This window comes from Lepisma saccharinum, chromosome 30 (genome assembly GCF_977018435.1).
Source record: "Lepisma saccharinum chromosome 30, izLepSacc3.1, whole genome shotgun sequence".
Lineage (NCBI taxonomy): Eukaryota > Metazoa > Arthropoda > Insecta > Zygentoma > Lepismatidae > Lepisma > Lepisma saccharinum.
Window position 1 is genome coordinate 43,764,417 of NC_139258.1, and position 19,033 is coordinate 43,783,449.

Consider the following 19,033-nt stretch of genomic DNA (forward strand, 5'->3'; position numbering starts at 1 on the left):
TGCTAAAAAAAATGCATGTTGAAAAATTATATATGTTAGAGACAGTTCGGAGCTTCAGCAACTTGCTCCATCAGAGCTAGTTAAGTCTATCAGAGCTTTTGTCAGCATAGCATGAAGCTGAAAGTTAAACTTTTTTGACTTGTGAAATTTTCTCTTTAATACTGGTTTGTTTGTGTGGTTGAAATATTATATTACCAGCTTTAACTTGTAATAATTTCAAGATTCTACAAAATTGTCTTAATCTTTCAATTTTTAAAAACCTCTTCAAGGTAGTTTTGATATATTACTGGCACTTAAATTTAATATTTTAAATAGAAACAATTTTGATGCACTTTTGACTTGTAAGTTTCACTCTTTGATGGTGGTTTTGTGTGTGTGATTAAAATTTACCAGCTTTAACTTGTAATAATTTCAAGATTCTTCAAGATTTTCTTAATCTTTTAATTTTTAAAAAAAAAACCTCTTCCAGGTAGCTTTGATATATACTGACAATTAAATTTGTAATTTTTAAAGAGAAACAATTTTGATGCACTAATACTATGCTTTAATTCATTTTTTAATCTACAAGGGGTGATCAACTGAAACCTGTTCGTTCCATGTATTATTGGTATAGTGTGTAGGAGGATATTGTTTGTCCAATAGTGTGTAATGGCTAATGTCCCTGTGTGTTGGGTGTAGGAATGTTGTTTATACGTGTTTCCGTTTTGCAGGTATAACGAGTGAAAGATGACGTTCAACATCCCCAATCTGTCCAAACAGAACCAGCATGCTGTCATCCAGTTTCTGAGTGCCGAAGGTTGTCAACCAGCTGAAGTGTACCGGCGTATGAAAGACGTGTATGGTGATGCATGCATGTCCAAAACAACAGTGGTGGACTGGGCAAGAATGTTTCGGAAGGAGCGTGAACAAACCACTGATTATCCCCGTCCTGGTCAAGCCCATGTTGTTGCCACAGAAGACATGTGTGAAAAGGTGAATGCGGCAATATCTGCAGATAGATGCATGAGTATTCGATCCATAGCGAACAAGTTAAACATGGGTTATGGTACTGCTCACAAAATTGTGAAAGCTCTGGGTTATCAAAAAGTGTGCGCGCAGTGGATACCCAGGGTATTGACGGAGGACCAAAAGTTGGAGCGTATGGGATGCTCCAATGAATATTTGTCACGTTACCATTTGGAAGGTAACGACTTCTTGCTGCACATTGTTGCCGAGGATGAAACTTGGTGCTATCATTTTGAACCGAGTTCAAAGTCTTCCACTATGCACTGGAAACACCCCTCATCTCCACGTCCCAAAAAGTTCAAAACGCAACCGTCTGCGGGGAAAGTTATGGAGTCTGTGTTCTTTGATTGCCATGGACCATTATTGCTAAACATCAAGGAACCAGGACAGTCCATAAACGCCGCACGCTACTGTGAGACCTTGACACAGTTACGGAGAGCCATCAAAAACAAAAGGCCTGGTTTATTGACCGCTTGAGTCATTGTGTTGCATGACAACGCGCGTCCACAACTTGCAAACCAAGTGCAGGATTTGTTTCAACGATTCAAGTGGGAAATGTTACGACACCCGCCCTACAGCCCTGACCTTTCACCTTGTGACTTTCACATCTTTGGGACTCTAAAGAAGGCTTTGAAAGGTCAGAGATTTCAGTCTGACACTGAAGTTCAGGACGCTGTGCGTGATTGGTTTGAGATTCAGCCTTCGCAATTTTACATGGACGGCATTTGTAAGTTAGTGAAACAGTGGGACAAGTGTCTCAATGCTCATGGTGGCTTCTTCTGTACAATATTTTTACTGAGCGCTAACCATAGACGCCTCTAGACAGTGTAAAAGTTTCAGCTCGAAATAAAATTTATTTCACGAATTATGACCACTGAACAGGTTTCAGTTGATCCCCCCTTATATTTTTCAAGGTTTATTATTCAATATATATATACGTATTTATAAAATTAACTTCATCACTACACACAATTTTGAATGCTTTACATTCGAGGTGCGTATATATTTTTTATATATAGCTTTTCTTCTAAAAAAAAAAAATACACATACATTTCAGACTTAAATCAATCAGAATATATATATATATATATATATATATATATATATATATATATACTGCACTACTAATAACTTAAATTAGTATCTACACATTTCAGACTTAAATTACTCAGAATATGGATTTAAGAAATAATTATATATATACTGCACTGCACTGTAAAATAAATCACTATCAACACATCTATTTCTCTTAAATAATATAATACAGTAGAGCGTCGATTATCCGAAGTAATTGGGGGACATGGGTGTTCGGAAAACTGGTTTGTTCGGATAATCGAACTGTACATGTTTATTTGCCAAAAAGAAGTACTGTACAGTAAATTTATTCATAAAAACAGGCATCTCTTTAAGTATGTATTACAAAGTAACGTACAAAGGCAACTTTAGTAGGAATATATAGTATGTAGTACAGTTTATTAAACAAAAATATGTACATATTACATACGCATTTTGCATGAACAATACACACAGTACACAAAATTAACGTTTAAAAAAATCCTTTATTTTGGTCTGTCTAAGCAAGCCTACATGCTTACGAGCAGCTAAGTCACGTACTTTTTTCATTACAGATATCTGAAAGTGAGCGAGTACACAGTTCGGTTAAGCGGTCGTTCGGTTGACCGACGTTCGGATAATCGACGCTCTACTGTAATTGTAAATGTATGCTTAAAAATATACTGATTTAGGCTCGTGGGAAATTTTTCCCTATAAAAATGACTAGTTGAACTTTGATAAAAAAAAATTATTTTTATGATATAAAAATAGTGAAATTTAGATTTTTCGAATATTTCCCCCTTGGAAAATTAGCTCAAATCGGGGAAATATGAATAAATACAAAATAAATGGCCCAGAATGAAGCATTCTATCAACTTCCCATCAACATGTTTTAACCATATTTTCTCCAATGTGAGTTAGAAATTAAAATAATAATGCCAACATGCATCTCCATTCCATTCCTTCAGATGTAGAATAAAAACGAATATAAACATGGATGGGCAACTTATCCACTAGCAACTGTACAAGACTGAAAACACCTTTATGTGAACTCAATCCTCATGGTGAGGAGCACCTTGAAATGCAGGATAGCACTCACCATGAGGATTGAGTTCACATAAAAGTATTTCTTTACACACACTCAACAGTATTTCAATAGTGAAAAGTATGAAATAAAGGTTCTAAAAAAGATTCTTTAATAAGGCATAAGTATTACAAAATTAACAACATAATACTATTTCATAATTTTAAATTTCAGCTAAAATCTGCACAATGAGCTTTGCAGTGCAAAGTGTAAACACAAAATTGTAGGACACAAAGATAATTTGGAATTCAGATTTTAAGGCAAAAGAAACAAAAATATAGACAAAGATTAACAAAATATAATTTTTCCAATAAAACTTATTTTCTTACATTAAAAAAAGAGACAAGTATGACCATGGACATTGAACTTGGCTAACAAGTAATAAAACAACAAAAGGGAGTAAGAAAATGTCATCATCATGTGCAGTAAGTGGTATTAATACTATGATAAATGGTATAAAAATAAATTGTATGTCCTATTCATACATTATCATCATACACAAAAACAAAAACAAATATAATGGAGTTACTTTCTCCAAGAAAAAAAAGTAAATTTAGAACACAAGAAATAAGCAAAATATAACTCGCATAATTATTAAAAAAATTAACAAAACTTAGAAATTATAAGCAGGTGGAAGGAACAGAAAATGTCTTTCATAAAAAGGAAAATAACAACCTTAACCTGCTGATTGGCACTTGTGTCAATTACATTGACTAAATTCATGTTTCTTACAAGTAAAATATCACATTTGGCTTTTCTTTTCAACCAGTCACACTTTTTACAAGAAGTAAGACTTCATCAACTTTTTACAAGAGTTATGTACATTCAAAATCTTGGTTGAATAAATAAATAAATTTTCGGACATATATGGTCAATTCATACATCAGAAACTGTTAAAAAAAACACTAAACATCCTCAAATATAATTGTACATGTATCAAAAAAACATATAAAAAGTTTAACATGCTACATGATATGTTCGTTATTCCCATAGTTCTGCTTATCAACCTTCATCATAATTCAATGCAAGGACATAGTTTATGTCAGTGGCACAAGCTGTTTATTCATAATTTATGTTAGTGGCACAAGCTGTTTATTACTAGCATCCCACCTAAGCCTTTGTATATACTTCTTCGGTTGTTTCTCTGCTTCTCTAATAAAATGTTTGTATAGGTGAACAATTTTATCTGGAAAGAAGAAGAAAAATATGTGAAATTGAGAGAACTGAAATGTGAGGTAACAACATATTTCCCAGATGATAAAATCGAATTTCCAAATTTTGCTGTAACAAATTTTATTCTTCCTAAGTGTGTTCTTAACAACATACTAATTTTGTACCCCTGCGGCATTTGGCCGCCATCTTGGAAAAATGTGAGTCTCAAACCAGTTTTTTTGCAAATATCTTGCTTGGAAAGAATTTTACATCAAAAGAGACTGACAAAAATTAATTACATTCAATTCTCCACAAAAAATATTCTGTGCATTTTTCTTCTAGGAAGCACCATTATGGCACTAGACAATCAAGTATTTTCACCTTTTTTCCCGCTCCATTGTGAAAGAGCGAAACTCAAGAAAACTCTTTTGCATGGTAGCTTGAGGCCTATAAAATATTAAAATGCCTATTATAAATGTTCTAAGAAATTTTCTTGAAAATGTATTCTCAAGTGGTAATATATGTATATTAATTAAAACATAATTTGGTAATATTTAACATTTAACAAATGAACATAATATCTGTATTTCTGTTACTGTTAGAAACCAAAACATTGCTTGTCTTTTACCAGCAAGAATTCTTATAAGTGAATGTGAAATAGATCATCAGAATTGACGTGAGCTTGCAGATTGAAGCGAAAGGGACAGGACACAATCTGCACAGGGATTTCAAAGCTAAGTGATGACATGGCCCACTATAGTATAAAGGAAAACATTCACCACAACTGACGAGGTGCTACAAAGCATGGTATTGAGAACAAGGGTCAGTTGGAGTGACACGTACAGATTGGCGTGTTGAGTCAGTTCGAAAAATTGCATTTATTTTTTAAGATTGGTTTCCAAGAGAGATGTGATGCTTCCATCTGAAAGCTCTGTTCATCTTCTATACTTTGTCCCAGGAATCTCTCCAGCGAGCAAAAGAAAACAAGGGTCTGCAGAAGTAGTAACTCGAGAAGACAGTAACTCCACCAATGAACGTGTGAGGGAACATAATTGCATGGTTCAGCTACTAACCGCTTACAGCAGCATGTATTGCTTCGCTCCACCCGAAAGCTTTCTCCACTTCTCTAATGTAACATGTGGCCTTGTTCCAGAGATTCCCAGGACAGTATAGAAGAGGAAGAGAGCTTTCAGACGGAAGCGGCATGTGTCTCTTGGAAACCAATCTTAAGAAGTAAATGCAACAGTGTCAGATTTTGAACACGTTATTGAACACATTAGTCCAATTTTTCTAAAGCTACAAGTCCTCTTGCGCAGTTTTTAAGGTGTTTACACAGGGTGGCTACTCTAGGACCATGATAAAATTCCCGGGTTTGAAGGCAAATTTTCAAAAAAATTCAAGGCCACAAGATGTTTCCTCTCTTTCAACACTGCATATTACCGCATTTCAACACCCATACACATGCACAACCACGAACTTTTGTCTGGGGGGCAAGGACCAGAATGAACGTACCAATAATAATAATGACATTATGACTATTATTAGTAGTAGTGGTAGTCTCAAAGACATTATCATCCTCGTAAATTACACAAAAAGGGAGTAGAAGTCGTTGTTAAAGTATTTCATTACTTAATAATGGAAAAACGAATACACAAATTATATTTCCGAATGGCAGAAAATACATGATAAATGCATTCCTAATATTATTCTTTTTGTACATATAACATGTACAACTTTCATGTAAAACACATGATTTACACATATTCAAAATGGAGTGATGTAAAATAAGAAAATACATGCCAACACTAAATTGTGTACATATTCAAAGTTTCTTTAACCCCTTAAGTGGGCGTTTCGATTTTATAAATTGAGTTACAAGCATGTTACCAGAGCTGTGTTCGGGGTTGCAATGTGTAACGTTAAGCAGGTTGCCCGAGCTAGGTTCGGGCAGGAAAGTTTATTCCAACTTCAGATCGGGTAACGTGAATTGTTCTCGGGTATTGTTGTGTATACTATGCGGAATCCTATGGGCAGTTGTTTTTTTTTAGATAAAGAGAGATAGAGAGAGTGAGTGAGTGAGTGAGAGAGTGAGTGAGAGAGTGAGAGAGAGAGTAACAAACCTAAATGGGAATTGAAACTACTGCACATATAATTTAAAGTAAAGTTTCTCACTACATTGTCAAGGAGAGAATTTAAAGTAAATCGTATGTTAAATCTTAGTCACCAGTTCAGGGAGCCCCAGTCCACCCCATGGTGGAACGACAAACAGGTGGATGCACGTGCATGGCTCTCAGCCATACCTCACAGCTCTGACGTCAACATAGTGGCCACAGCCAGGAGAAGGGGTGCTTTTCAGAGGGTGACAAGTGGAGTTTCCGGGTTTGTTCTTTTCTGTAGACCATTGAACTGGTGTTTCTTTTTTGTTGTCTTCGTTTCACTTCTAGTGAGAAGAATCTAAGTGCATTGCGAAAGAAAATATGCCTAACTGTGCCTTTTACAGCTGTAGCAATCATTACAAAAAGACGAAAGGAACGAATATCAAGTATTTTGGGTTTCCTGTTAAAAAAAGAAGAATTTTGTTTCGAATGGGTATTGGCTTGCAGGCGGAAGAACAAAATAAACAATTTTATGTATCTCTCTCTTATATATATATATATATATATATATATATATATATATATATATATATATATAAATCAAATAAGGTAAAAGGAAACACTCACCGGTTCCGTCTTCTGTTTCTTCTCACACCGATGATGCTATAAATTAGTGAAAATTTTGAATTTTCCTACTGTCCGGTGAGTGTTTCCTTTTACCTTATTTGATTTTTATGTGTGTGTGTGTGTGTGTGTGTGTGTGTGTGTGTGTGTGTGTGTGTGTGTGTGTGTGTGTGTGTGTGTGTGTGTGTGTGTGTGTGTGTGCTTTTGCAGATGCTACCTTATGGGGACACTCGTCAGTTGTGAATCCACCTTGTGGGGACCGCACCGACTTGTGGGGACCAAAATCCGGTCCCCACAAGGAAATCGTTACGAAAATACATTTAGAAGCCTCGGATCACTGCCCTTGAATTTTTGAGAATCGATAATGGAATTACCTAATAGGAAATACATGCAAGAACCTGATGGATAGCATCCTTACTTTGGCAAATTTGTTTTTCACGTGTCCCCACAGGGTGGCAAATTTCAGTGCAACGTGTGGGATGAGCTTACTATTTTCCACACCAGGTGGCAGAAAAATCGCGCCCGCGTTACACACCCACACGCTCTGGTTTTATCGCCCTTGTCGGTACCCGGGGGGAAGTGGAGTAAGGGGGGAGGTTTCGGGTGGTGGTGCGGTGAGAGGGGGAGCGCATACACACGATTTCTTTCCGTGTAGACCTTGTGGGTACCGGAGAATCACCTCCCGGTCAAAGGCCAAGATATTCAAGGTGTATCGGCGCTCGTCAGGAGAAGTTGAGACAGTGTCTGGCTGAAGGTCACTTTTTACCCCACAGCTTTCTTGAATTCGATTTCTGAAATACTTTTAATTCTTATTATTTGGCGCCATTGGCCTCTATCTAAATCTATGTTTGGCAACCGGTGTTCCTCCACAAGGTGTGCTGCGAACTTTTGTCTGTAGTAACAAATTGAATGTAAATTATTTAATTTGACTACCATGCGAGAGACCCGGGTTCGATCCCCAGCGGGGGAGAACTAGTATATTTTCCACCTGTTCAAGCGGTTCCGGCGTCCACCCAGGGTTGTATAAAGTGGGCACCTGGAGAAAACTTTTGGCGACCATGGACCTGGTGCTGATCACTTCACCCCCACTTTCGACCGTGATCAAGAAAGTGTAGGGTCCAAACTCCACACGCACTTTACTCCTTCATGGCATGGTGCAATGCACAGGGAAGCACTTGACTTTTTACTTTACAAATTTGTTTTCTTATGTTTGTATTTTTCGCTCTGTCATTGTCATGACTTAAATAAGACGCCCCTTGATGGCAAGGGCCAGTTTGTTTTTACACATACATAATCTCTACAGGCGTTTCGGATCCATATAATCAGCTGCGTGAATCGTTTCAATAATAATAATAATAATAATAATAATAATAGGAAAAGTACGTATGAGTGCAGTGAATTGTATTATTATTATTAGTATTAGTAGTAGTAGTAGTAGTAGTTGTAACGGTCGGATTGACCATTACTGGTTTTGGTATATTGTAATAATTAATTGCTGGCCAGCTACAAGGTGTAGGGTTAACTAATATGTTTCCAGGAGTGTACTTTTATGTTATTATTGCATGTAAGTGTATATTATTGGATTGTGCTTTGCTGGATGTTAGATTCCCCTGTTTTTTACCTCCCCGGTTGGGGGAGCTAGCTGTCTTACAAAAGACCGTTGGCAGTGGAATTTTCCAACGCTACGGGGTCCACGTCCACGGACGTTTACCCCGACTATAAAAAGAGCCAGTGGGCTTTAGCAAAAAAACAGTGTTTCCCCATAGATCGACGAAAGAGGAACGTCTCCTCAAGTTTAGTCCACTTATGGTGGCTAGACTGGATATAATAATGTAGCATCTGGTTATGCCAGCCCCTGTTGCTGTCCCAAGTCCCCTTTTAGAAAAAGCTTTGATTATGTGGATATTTCCGTATTTGATTAATTGATGCCCAAAAGAAAGAGAGAAGGCGTAAGGAAACGCATTTGTAACGGAATATCATTTAAGCTGAGGATAGGCCCACCGAGATAGTTTTGCTAACTCGGTGGTAAGGGAAGTGCCGATGGTTATGCCATAGGTGCGCAAATATATTGATTTAGAGATTTGGTAATTTGGTCTATGCAAGACACTCATGGAAACGCTCTGTAAAATATGTATATATATAACTACGTATAATAAATCAATATATCCTACGAGAATGTTATGATTTCAAGAACTACGGTACTGTCCATTTAACCAGTTGTATATTCACTTGCTGTATATGTGTAAACGAACCAGGGACATACAAATATAAATTGTTATGTGAAACCCCCCCTTTTTGTAAATCCGGCGCAAATATAATCTGCTCGCTTGGCACCCAGGGTGAGGTGAAAGGAGAGATTGAGGGATGAAAGTAGGAAGTAATCCAGAGGGCCGGATAGAAGCGAGGGATAGGGGGGCGACACTCTCACATAGTAGTAGTAGTAGTAGTATTTTTAACTGATTATATTGTAACTCATTCCTAAACTTTTAATTTATATCAACAGTGCCGTAATGTATTTTTTTTAGATAAATAAATTTTATGATGTGCCGTGTTCAGTACTGGATAATTTATGGTATTCTGCGAGGACAAGAAGGTTGCGGAACATTGTTCAACCTTTACTTTTACAGATGACCGAGTATTTTGAGGGGTTTAGAATTATCAGAAGGAAAAATGGGGGAACACCATACTTTCGGAGGTATTTTCTTATGCCCTGGTACCTTAAAATTAACTCAGGGCGTGAGTTCCGCGATTTTTCTTTTACGGATTCCCTTTTTGATTCATCCTTTATTTTCCTTATTTTTTTGTTTACAGTAATTCACTGTGACATTGGGATGAAGAACCAAATTTGTTCGGTATTCCTGAAGGGGGCTATTGAATTTGAACCTTCTCAGAACATTCTCTGCACATAAATACTATCAATTAAATTCAATACCAATTTATGTGATGTAAAAATGTGAATAGAATTTATATTTTTTCACATATGCCTTTTTGAATGTAACAATGCCATTGTACGTTTAATATTGTTGCCAAGTTGCTCGATGACTTAGAGACAGTCAAATACGACCGTTGCTACCACTAAGTTATCCAGATACCTGTACCCTGCACCGTCCCGTTTCAATTTATTCATCATTGTTGCAGCCTACTAGGAAGGAATCATTGATTCTTCAAACTGTTAAGGGTTTCCAGCGACGCATTTATGTGCAGCAACCATAGGCGTAACTTAGCAGGGGCATAGGAGACACTTGATCCCAATGTTTTTTGGTTTATCACGAGATAATGGTACTTTTGTTAAACTCCTGAAACCCGAGGACTAAAGTAATCAGTAATTTTATGATTTTGCAAATGTTACACCTATTTATCAAAATATTCCTGGATGATATTTCTATGAGCTGCAAAAAAGAAAATATTCTGCTCCACACCCCCCCCCCCCCCCCCGAAGTTAAGCTCCAAATTTTTATACTATATTCTGAGCATACGAAACAAACATTGAATATTTCATTCTGTAAAATAACGTAAAGTTTTATGGTTGACGTAAAAGTGTGGAAGAAATCGAAGGAAAATTAAATTTAGATAAATAAAAAAAATTAGATAAATAACATCATAAAATCGGATCGTCTTAATGTGAACGAAATTAAATAACGTCTATTTCTGCCATGAATTCAATGGCGCTTCCAGAAAATTAGTAAGAAGCCTAATGCTGCTCTTTCACTCTTGCAGATGTATTTTCCCAGTATTTCATATTATTTTTGACCGAACCGAGCGGAAGTTTACGTCCACTTTTTGCCCGATCTGACCGAACTGGAGCTACAAATTCAAAGTGCGACAAGGACAACTTGAAACGTGACCCCATAAGAAATCAAATTCTGGAACCTATATTTACAAGACCAACGTCCTATCGGCGAAGCCCCTACGTAAATTCCTCAGTGTATGTGTAAATAAAATAGAGTAAGTTAGTTAGCATATATTTTTAACCGTGTTTGGAATTACAGTTTAATGTGGAATCTGTCCCGGGGAACCTTGATTGCAGCTTCAACCACTCGCTATCAGTTGTATTACGTTTTTCATTTTTCTCGGTAAAGGATATACGTATTTATATTTGGGTGGTCACTGCTTCACATCTCACGACAGCCTAAAGAGTTCTCGTTGTCTTCTTGAGTCTATTCAGGCGACTGCCGAGATAGTGCCGCTGACGCTTTATTCCCTGCCCTTTATTTTCACTTTTTATACACCGTTATCCTCTCGTCGCTGTTCAGTTAATTGTGAGGCCTCCTCGATGGCGCAGTGGCAGAGTCGTCGCCTTGTCATCAAGGGGTCCCTGGCACATAGTGGTTCGGATCCCACTTTAAACTGTAGATCCAGTCCCGATTAGCGTAAGTGTGCATAAAGTTGACTTAAAACACCAAATCAATCATACAATCAATTCAGCTAATTGTGCATATAAACAATGATGAGTAAATAAACAAGCACCCAATCACAAAAACGATCCTTCAATTTTCCGCTTCTCATTAACTTAATTCATAGTTTCCAAAAACCTTTCAGCAGACGTGAATAAAAAGCGTAGGTCGTTCCCCGTGACGTAAGCATATCAGAATCAGCTGCCTTGTGACTTGAGAAGGAAAGGAGAAACGTGACAGGTTAGAAGTTCAGATTGCAATGCCTCGATTCGTGATACCCACACACATGCTTGGAACCTAATGTCTTGTGTTTCGTTGTTGATAAAAACACAGCAGCCCCAGAGAACAATTGTGGAAGTTGCTCACAGCATGTCCACAGCTCCATTTCGACCTTGAGTTCCTTCGCTGGAATCACATTGAACTGCATCGTGTGATGCAGGTATATTGGAAGTCAAACGTCCCATCTTGTGAACGTCGAAATACATACATCTTTTATTATAAAGTTGATATTACAAAATATATGCTACGAATGATGTGATAAAAAATTAATGGCAGTTATTTTCCTCAGGACGTCTAACTGCCAAGCGTGTGACCAGGGTTCGATTTCCGGGTGGGGCATGATATACTTTCGGAATTTTTCCCGGCCTTGTCCCCGCATAAAGCGGGTCTGGGCTCACACAGTTTCAAATCTATTGCTACCTGGGGCCAACCCTGAGGGGTAAAGGCGGTGGCAGCGTGCTGCTGATCACATCACCTCCAAATGGCCGAGATCGAGTTATCCCCTAAATGTGCCTTTATGGCACGGTGCTATCTGCACGGGGAACTTTACCTTTTACCTCACATTTATCACAACAGACAATTTATGTTTAATATATATTAAAAAATAAGGTTCTGACTGGGTAAAGGCTGTGTAATATCTAACTTTATTTTTCATGATTTTCTGTAAAGTTACTAAACACGATATTTATTGCCATATTATTTTTATATTATATTTGTGGGTTATTTTACATTCCTTTTTGGACACTGATTAGCGAATGTGTAAAGTGTTTATGTCCAAGTCCATCAGCCCGTATGAACGATCAGTGTCTCATATCTACAAATTCAAAAATCTCATAGACCTAACAGATAGTAGGTAAACACATCTCTATCGGACCTTCCGTCTGTCTGGCCGTGAGGGACAAGAGTCAATGCGAGGTGAGACATCCATATCACAGAATTTGTTGACGCTACATCCGAAAAAATAAACACAATTTAACGACAAAGATAATTCTAAACAATCCCTGTATAAATTATCTCCAATCCAATCCAAAAGTCGGAAACCACCCATATATTTTCTCCAGATATTATATATTTATTTATTTATTTAACGAATGATGCCACAGAACATTGTTCCATTGAGACATGCATACATTTTGTGCATTATATATATGTATTACATATATCTGTGCATAACATGAATTGTTTCACTAATTCCTATACAGACGAACCCCTCACCCCTTTCTCCACTGAGCCAGTAGGACTCTTTTGAATGATTGAAATAGACTGTTTATATCAACGCTCGGATCATTTGCTACTACTTCATTATAAGTTTTACCCATTTTCCACATCGGAGATATATTTACATAATTTGTTCTAGATTTTGGTACATGAAACAAACCGGGTTTCGGCCTTCTTCTCATTTGAGATACATGATATTGTAATGCAGATACTAATCCCATAGAGTCTATTTTGTTATTTGCAATTGTATATAACGTGCTCATCAAATTAAGATTAAACTTTTCTTCAATTTTTTCAATGTTAAACTGCGATACAAGCTCAGAGTACGGATTGAATTTAGGATATACTTTGTCTTCTCTATACTTTATGAACCTCAAGAACTTGGACTGAATCATTTCTATTTCCCTCATATGTTTTTTTTTTTTTTTTTGTCCAAGGGCTGCCATAATACCGATGCATATTCTACGAGTGAGCGTACTAGGGAGACATACAATATTATTAATATTGATGTACTTTCTAGATCTTCCCCACATATTTTTATCAATCCTAATTTCTTATATGCTTGGTTAACGATATGATGCATATGCTCTTTAAAACATAGATTTGCGTCATACGTGACACCAAGATCCGTGAATTTAGTGACCTTAGCTATTTGTTTTCCTCCCATCTGACACTGGAAGTTTATTTTTATTTCAGCGTTTGTTATAGACATTACCTAACATGTATCAAGATTAAATGAAAGTCTATTATTTTCGCTCCATTGTAGTAATCTATTTACGTCTGCCTGCAAGTCAAAGCTGTCTTCGTCAGAGCAAATTGTTCTAAATATTTTTACATATTCAGCAAATATAAGTCAATGTGATTTCGTAAAATATTTCGGGAGGTCATTAATAAAGAATAAGAAAATGAGTGGGCCCAAATTGGATCCCTACGGCACCCCAGAATGTGCAAATTCGGCAAGGATTATATTAGCAATATAAAACCATGTTACATGGGAGATATAGCCGGTCGTAGTACGTTGGCCATTATTCTCTCGTACAGTATTTTTTCAAACACTTTGTAAAAAACTGAGAGAATTTACACTGGCCTAAAGCAATCAACGTTCTTTGCATTTGCATTTTTTGGGAAGGGATTAACTTTAGTGATTTTCCATTTTGATGGGAAGTTGTGATGTTCTGAAATGTTATTCAATATTATACTCAATGGTTTTATTTGCGGTTCAGCGCACCCCTTGACCACATAGGGAGGAATGATGTACATCCTCACTGCTTTTTTGGCTTTCAAAATTTTAATTGCTTCCTCGTTATCATTCAATTCGATATGCGATATATCGAGTTGGGAAAGCACTCCGATTTCGCACTTAACTGATTCAACTATAGAGTACTGTGAAGCATCTTTGTACACCGATAGAAAGTAGGTAGTAAATGCATTTACAATATCGTGCCCATTGTGTAAGATTTTATTGTTGTATTCAAAAGTATTACTACCTGAATCCTTCTTCTTATTTCTAATATACGTCCATACATCATTTACATTTAACCTTATGTTTTCCTCCGTCTCACGGATGTACATTTTGTACGCTGCTGTTAGCCCTTTCTTTATCTCTTTCCTAAGATTCTTGTATTTCCCTTCATGATACTCTGCGTTGCAATGACCTTTTCCCACTTTTTGTAATGATATAATTTTGACATTATTTTCCTAATAATGTCACCATTGAACCACACAGGATATTTAGGTACCTTGATGCGTTTCAGTGGTACGCAGTCATTCAAAATATTATATAAAATATCATAGAACGTATTAGTTAGTGTATTGACATCCTCAATATCGCATAGATTTACCCAGTCATAGTCTGTTAATTTTCGATATATAGACTCGAAGTTCGCTCTTTTGAAGTTTTATTGAAAATTTACATTTTCTGTTCGAGTTGAAACATCGACCATTAATGTAGCCATATGCGGTATTAGGAGATAAAGTGCTTCATCTCCGAGGCATGTTAGATACCCCGTCCGCCATATTGGATTCGACATATTTGATTTAACCTTTATTCAAATGGGAATAGGGATAAGTAACACATCAAACATCTTTGACAGTTTTCGAGTTCAGGAGAACCATGATTAAGTACGTAATTTTATATTATGCAGACACTCAAAAACGAATAAAAATCCCTTAAAAAGGATTTGAAAATGTGATATTTCAGAACATTTCACGTTATTTCGGTATGACACATGATCCCCTTTCGAATTAAAAAAAATAAGCGGATTTGAAGTTGGAGCAGGTATTCTTGTTGCACTCTTTAGTCCAAAACATAATGGTAATGATATTATTGGTTTAACGTTATGCGTTGTCATGAAATTGGGTGGTTCCATGTTTTTGCCTGTTTATACGTCGATAATTTTTGACACCCCGTAACTTCGAAAGTAATACAGATATCTTAAAACCGGATTTCACCATTCAATTTTTCAGAAAATTGCCCGCCCTTGCCCCCGGCAAGTTATGCCTATGGCAACTTCTCTCGGCAAAATGTTCTCAAATGGTTTGTCTGTTTGTAAGTGAGGGTAAACAATTTGACAACATATACCTGTCGATTGCTCAGAAATAATTGCAAATTGGATTGAAAGTAGTCTTAAGTCTAGTATTATGGAATAATTGACATGTCGATAAAATTGTTTGTCTGTCAATGCGAGTTCAACTATGGATATACTACTTTCTGATTAGTACACATAGCATAGAGCATTCGCAGTTACACTGTAAACAACGCTCTAACTTCTTTTTACATATCTACGACGTGACATAAGCATGAATCATGAACTGATGAAATAAGTGGAGGAGTTTTCGCACCTCCATGCTTTACTTAGAATTTCAACCTGAGGTATATAACGCTATGCTTCATCATTTTTACGTACACTGCTGTTATCCTCAAATCAACCAGCGCGAATAATGAAGCAAATTTGCATGTGAAAATTTAAAACTGTGGGTTAACTTTATTCATGTATTATAATTATGGACGGAAAATACATAAAATGTGATCTCCATAGTTCGCTTTTATTCACCGTACCTTCATCAACTATTTATTTTGTTAACGGTAATGTCGAAGTTGCCAAATTCCGAACATAACTGTGGTACAACTTGCTGCACATGGAAGAAAAATATTATTTAAAGTTCTATGTAAAATGAAATACACTAACCGTCGGAGTGGTCAGCGCCAGGTGCATGAGTATTCTTTCTGAGTATCACTTAATCAATTTCGTCTAATCATCACTCATCCTCATCTTCACGACTATCCAAAAGTGGCAGAAATGCGAACTAAAATTAACCAAATCAATCAATCAATCAATGAAATATACTAACTTGAAGTTTACAAAATATATTTACATGTAACTCGTACATAATCAATTTACAATCAATTGATTTAAATATATTTGCTAATTTGCGGTGATCAGAAGACAGTCAAAAGTTCTACCAATTCTTGACTTTGGTCGTTGAGACATTTCATTAGTATGTTCTTAAAACGTGCTCATTAAAATTTTCGAAAGCAGATATTTTGATGCATTAAGGAAGATTTAAGCCAAAGCAGATTTCATAAGAATAAGTAAACAAGAAACAAGTGTCGTTTGAAACGAACATTAAGAAGCAAGTGTGACCTGCCACACCGGGGCGACGCAATAAGCAGCTCAGTTGCCTGTAGATTGGGTGACTCTTGCAAAGGTTCGTTTTTTTCTATAGTCTAGTTGCACCGTTCACGTGCAGTGAATGCTACTTTGAAGATTGCAAAGAAGATCCAGGTGTTGTATCCCTTATATTTTGTTGCTTTGGTACGAAACCTTCTGTTGCTTCAAGCAACTTGCTTGTCTCCTGTACGTACTTGTTATTTGTATCTTTTGTATGAAAGCTTCGTAACATAAATGTCATAGCCAAGAAAAACCTCGGAGCACTTGTAATGGTCGGATTGACCATTACTGGTTTTGGAAATATGTTATTTAATTTCTGGCCAGCTACAAGGTGTAGGGTAAAGTAATATGTTTTTCATGTGTGTACTTTTATGTTATTACTGGATGTAAGTGTATGTGCTCATTGGATTGTGCTTTACTGGATATTAGATTCCCCTGTTTTTATCACCCCAATGGGGGAGATGTCTTTCCAAAGACCGTTACAGTGGAATTTCCCAACGCTACGTGGTCCACGTCCACGGACGTTTACCCAGACTATAAAAAAGCCAATTGGGCTTTTATAGAAAACAGTGTTTCCCCATCTTTCGACGACGAGGAATGTCTCCTTGAGTTTAGTCCACTTTTGGTGGCTAGACTATTATAAGAGTGTAGAATTTGGTTAAGCCAGCCCCTGTTTGCTGTCCCAAGTACCCTTTAGAAAAGTTTTGAATATTTGGATATTTCCGTATTGAATAATTGATGCCCAAAAGAAAGAGTAAAGGCGTAAGGAAACGCATTTGTAATGAACGGAATATCATTTCAGCTGAGGGTAGGCCCGCAGAGATAGTTTTGCTAACCCTGCTGTAAAGAAAGTGCCTATGGTGTAAGCCATAGGTGCGCAATTATGTTGATTTAGAGCTCTGTTAATTTGGTGTATGCTGGACACACATGGAAACGATATGTAAATATGTATATACATGTAACAACAACGTATAATAAACAATATAATCCTACTAGAAATGTTGTTGCTGTTGTTGTTGATGTTTTAAGTCCACTTTATGCACAGTAAGGCTAATCGGGACTGTACCTACAGTTTAGAGTGGGATCCGAACCACTATGTACCTCCACCGGGTATCGAACCCGGGACCCCTTGATTACATGGCGACAACGCTACCACTGCGCCATCGAGGAGACCCTACTAGAAATGTTATGATTTGCTGAATTAACTCTAAGAACTACAGTACTGTCCATTTTAAACCAGTTCTTTATTCACTTGATGTACATGCGTAACGAACCAGGGACTAAAAATATAAATTGTTATGTGAAACCCCCCTTTTGTATTTCCGGCTCAAATATAATCTGCTCGCTTGGCACCCAGGGTGAGGTGAAAGGAGAGATTTGAAGGATTAAAGCAGGAAGTAATCCAGAGGGCCGGATAGAAACCAGGGACTGGGGGTTAACCTTTCAAAGAGGGGGGGGGGGTTGCACTTTCACACACTGATCCTGGGTTCGAATCTTGGGTAATCGATGTGTGTTTGTTCCGTCATCTGTTTCATCAATTCATCCTTCATCCTCATTGTATTGTGATTAACCTAGAGAGATAAAAAAGGACGTAAAATAACAAAACAGAAGAAAGTAAGGTATGGACAACAATGTTCCTCCGAATAGAGGAAACACTTTATTTTGAAAATATCAAAGAGCTTCTGTCAACATTGCAGTGTCGCCGAGAAAGATAGAAGAAAAAGGGGGAACCGAAATATTTTTGTAGGAATAGTCAAATTTTATTCCCATTAAATATCGCATACAAAATGCATACATACTTGAGGTAAAAGTTGGTTAAATGCCAATTTTTCTTGTAGGGACAATTTTTCTCGTAGGCTAAGGTATGTTCATGTACGCATGTGTCAAGCATGTGTACGACCGTGAGGTGCCGCTCCTCCACTCTTGAATTCCTCAAATTCTCAATTGTTTGTTATCATTGTAGTGAACAAAGTTGTAAAATTGTACAACAGGGTCGTAACAAGTAGTTTCATTGTGAATTAATTAATCTTAGTTTTTAAAATATGTTCTAGATTTGTGTTTGAACAAGTTGGAGCTAGGGTTGCAGCTTATCATGTTCTCCATGGGTATCGATGCATTTAATAATGCCCTGAGTTGTCCTGAAGCACAGCTTCGAACGACATTATGCGGGTGTGTCTACGAAAACCAATCCAGTCAGCAAATCAATCATCAGCTTGTAGATCCACTGTTTAAAATAGTAGCTTATATCACTCGCTTATAGCAAGCAACTGAATGTGTAGATATTTGTGCGACATGAAAGCACTGTTTCTGTTGTTGTGGCAATGTTTGTACAATTCAAGATATAGCCAGAGGTTAGAGTAAGTTTAACTTGTTGAAACAAGTTCGCCACTTCTACCCAGTAAAGCCACATAATGGTTTTGATCCCACTTTAAACTGTATGTCCAGTCCCGATTAGCC

The 19,033-nt window shown here is 37.0% G+C and overlaps 2 protein-coding genes across 5 annotated transcripts in view; one reads left to right on the top strand and one right to left on the bottom strand.

The window, feature by feature from the left end:
* Window positions 1-726: 726 nt before the first annotated feature.
* Window positions 727-1,482, top strand: LOC145981947 (histone-lysine N-methyltransferase SETMAR-like). The gene has a single exon (XM_083115443.1). It carries the CDS (start codon window positions 727-729, stop codon window positions 1,480-1,482), a length of 756 nt encoding a protein of 251 aa, XP_082971569.1.
* Window positions 1,483-3,340: 1,858 nt separating this feature from the next.
* The window catches only part of LOC145981815 (uncharacterized), a 239,341-nt gene continuing 223,648 nt past the window's right edge, over window positions 3,341-19,033 (bottom strand). For all 4 annotated transcript variants that reach the window (XM_083115248.1, XM_083115247.1, XM_083115246.1 and 1 more), the window contains exon 8: window positions 3,341-4,328. In XM_083115248.1, the coding sequence (XP_082971374.1) occupies window positions 4,213-4,328 (116 nt within the window). In that variant the 3' untranslated portion in view covers window positions 3,341-4,212. The remainder of the gene's footprint in view (window positions 4,329-19,033) is intronic.

Bases quoted from the DNA above. Each gene is read 5' to 3' on its own strand.
- LOC145981947 (XM_083115443.1), top strand. From the start codon at position 727: ATGACGTTCAACATCCCCAATCTGTCCAAACAGAACCAGCATGCTGTC.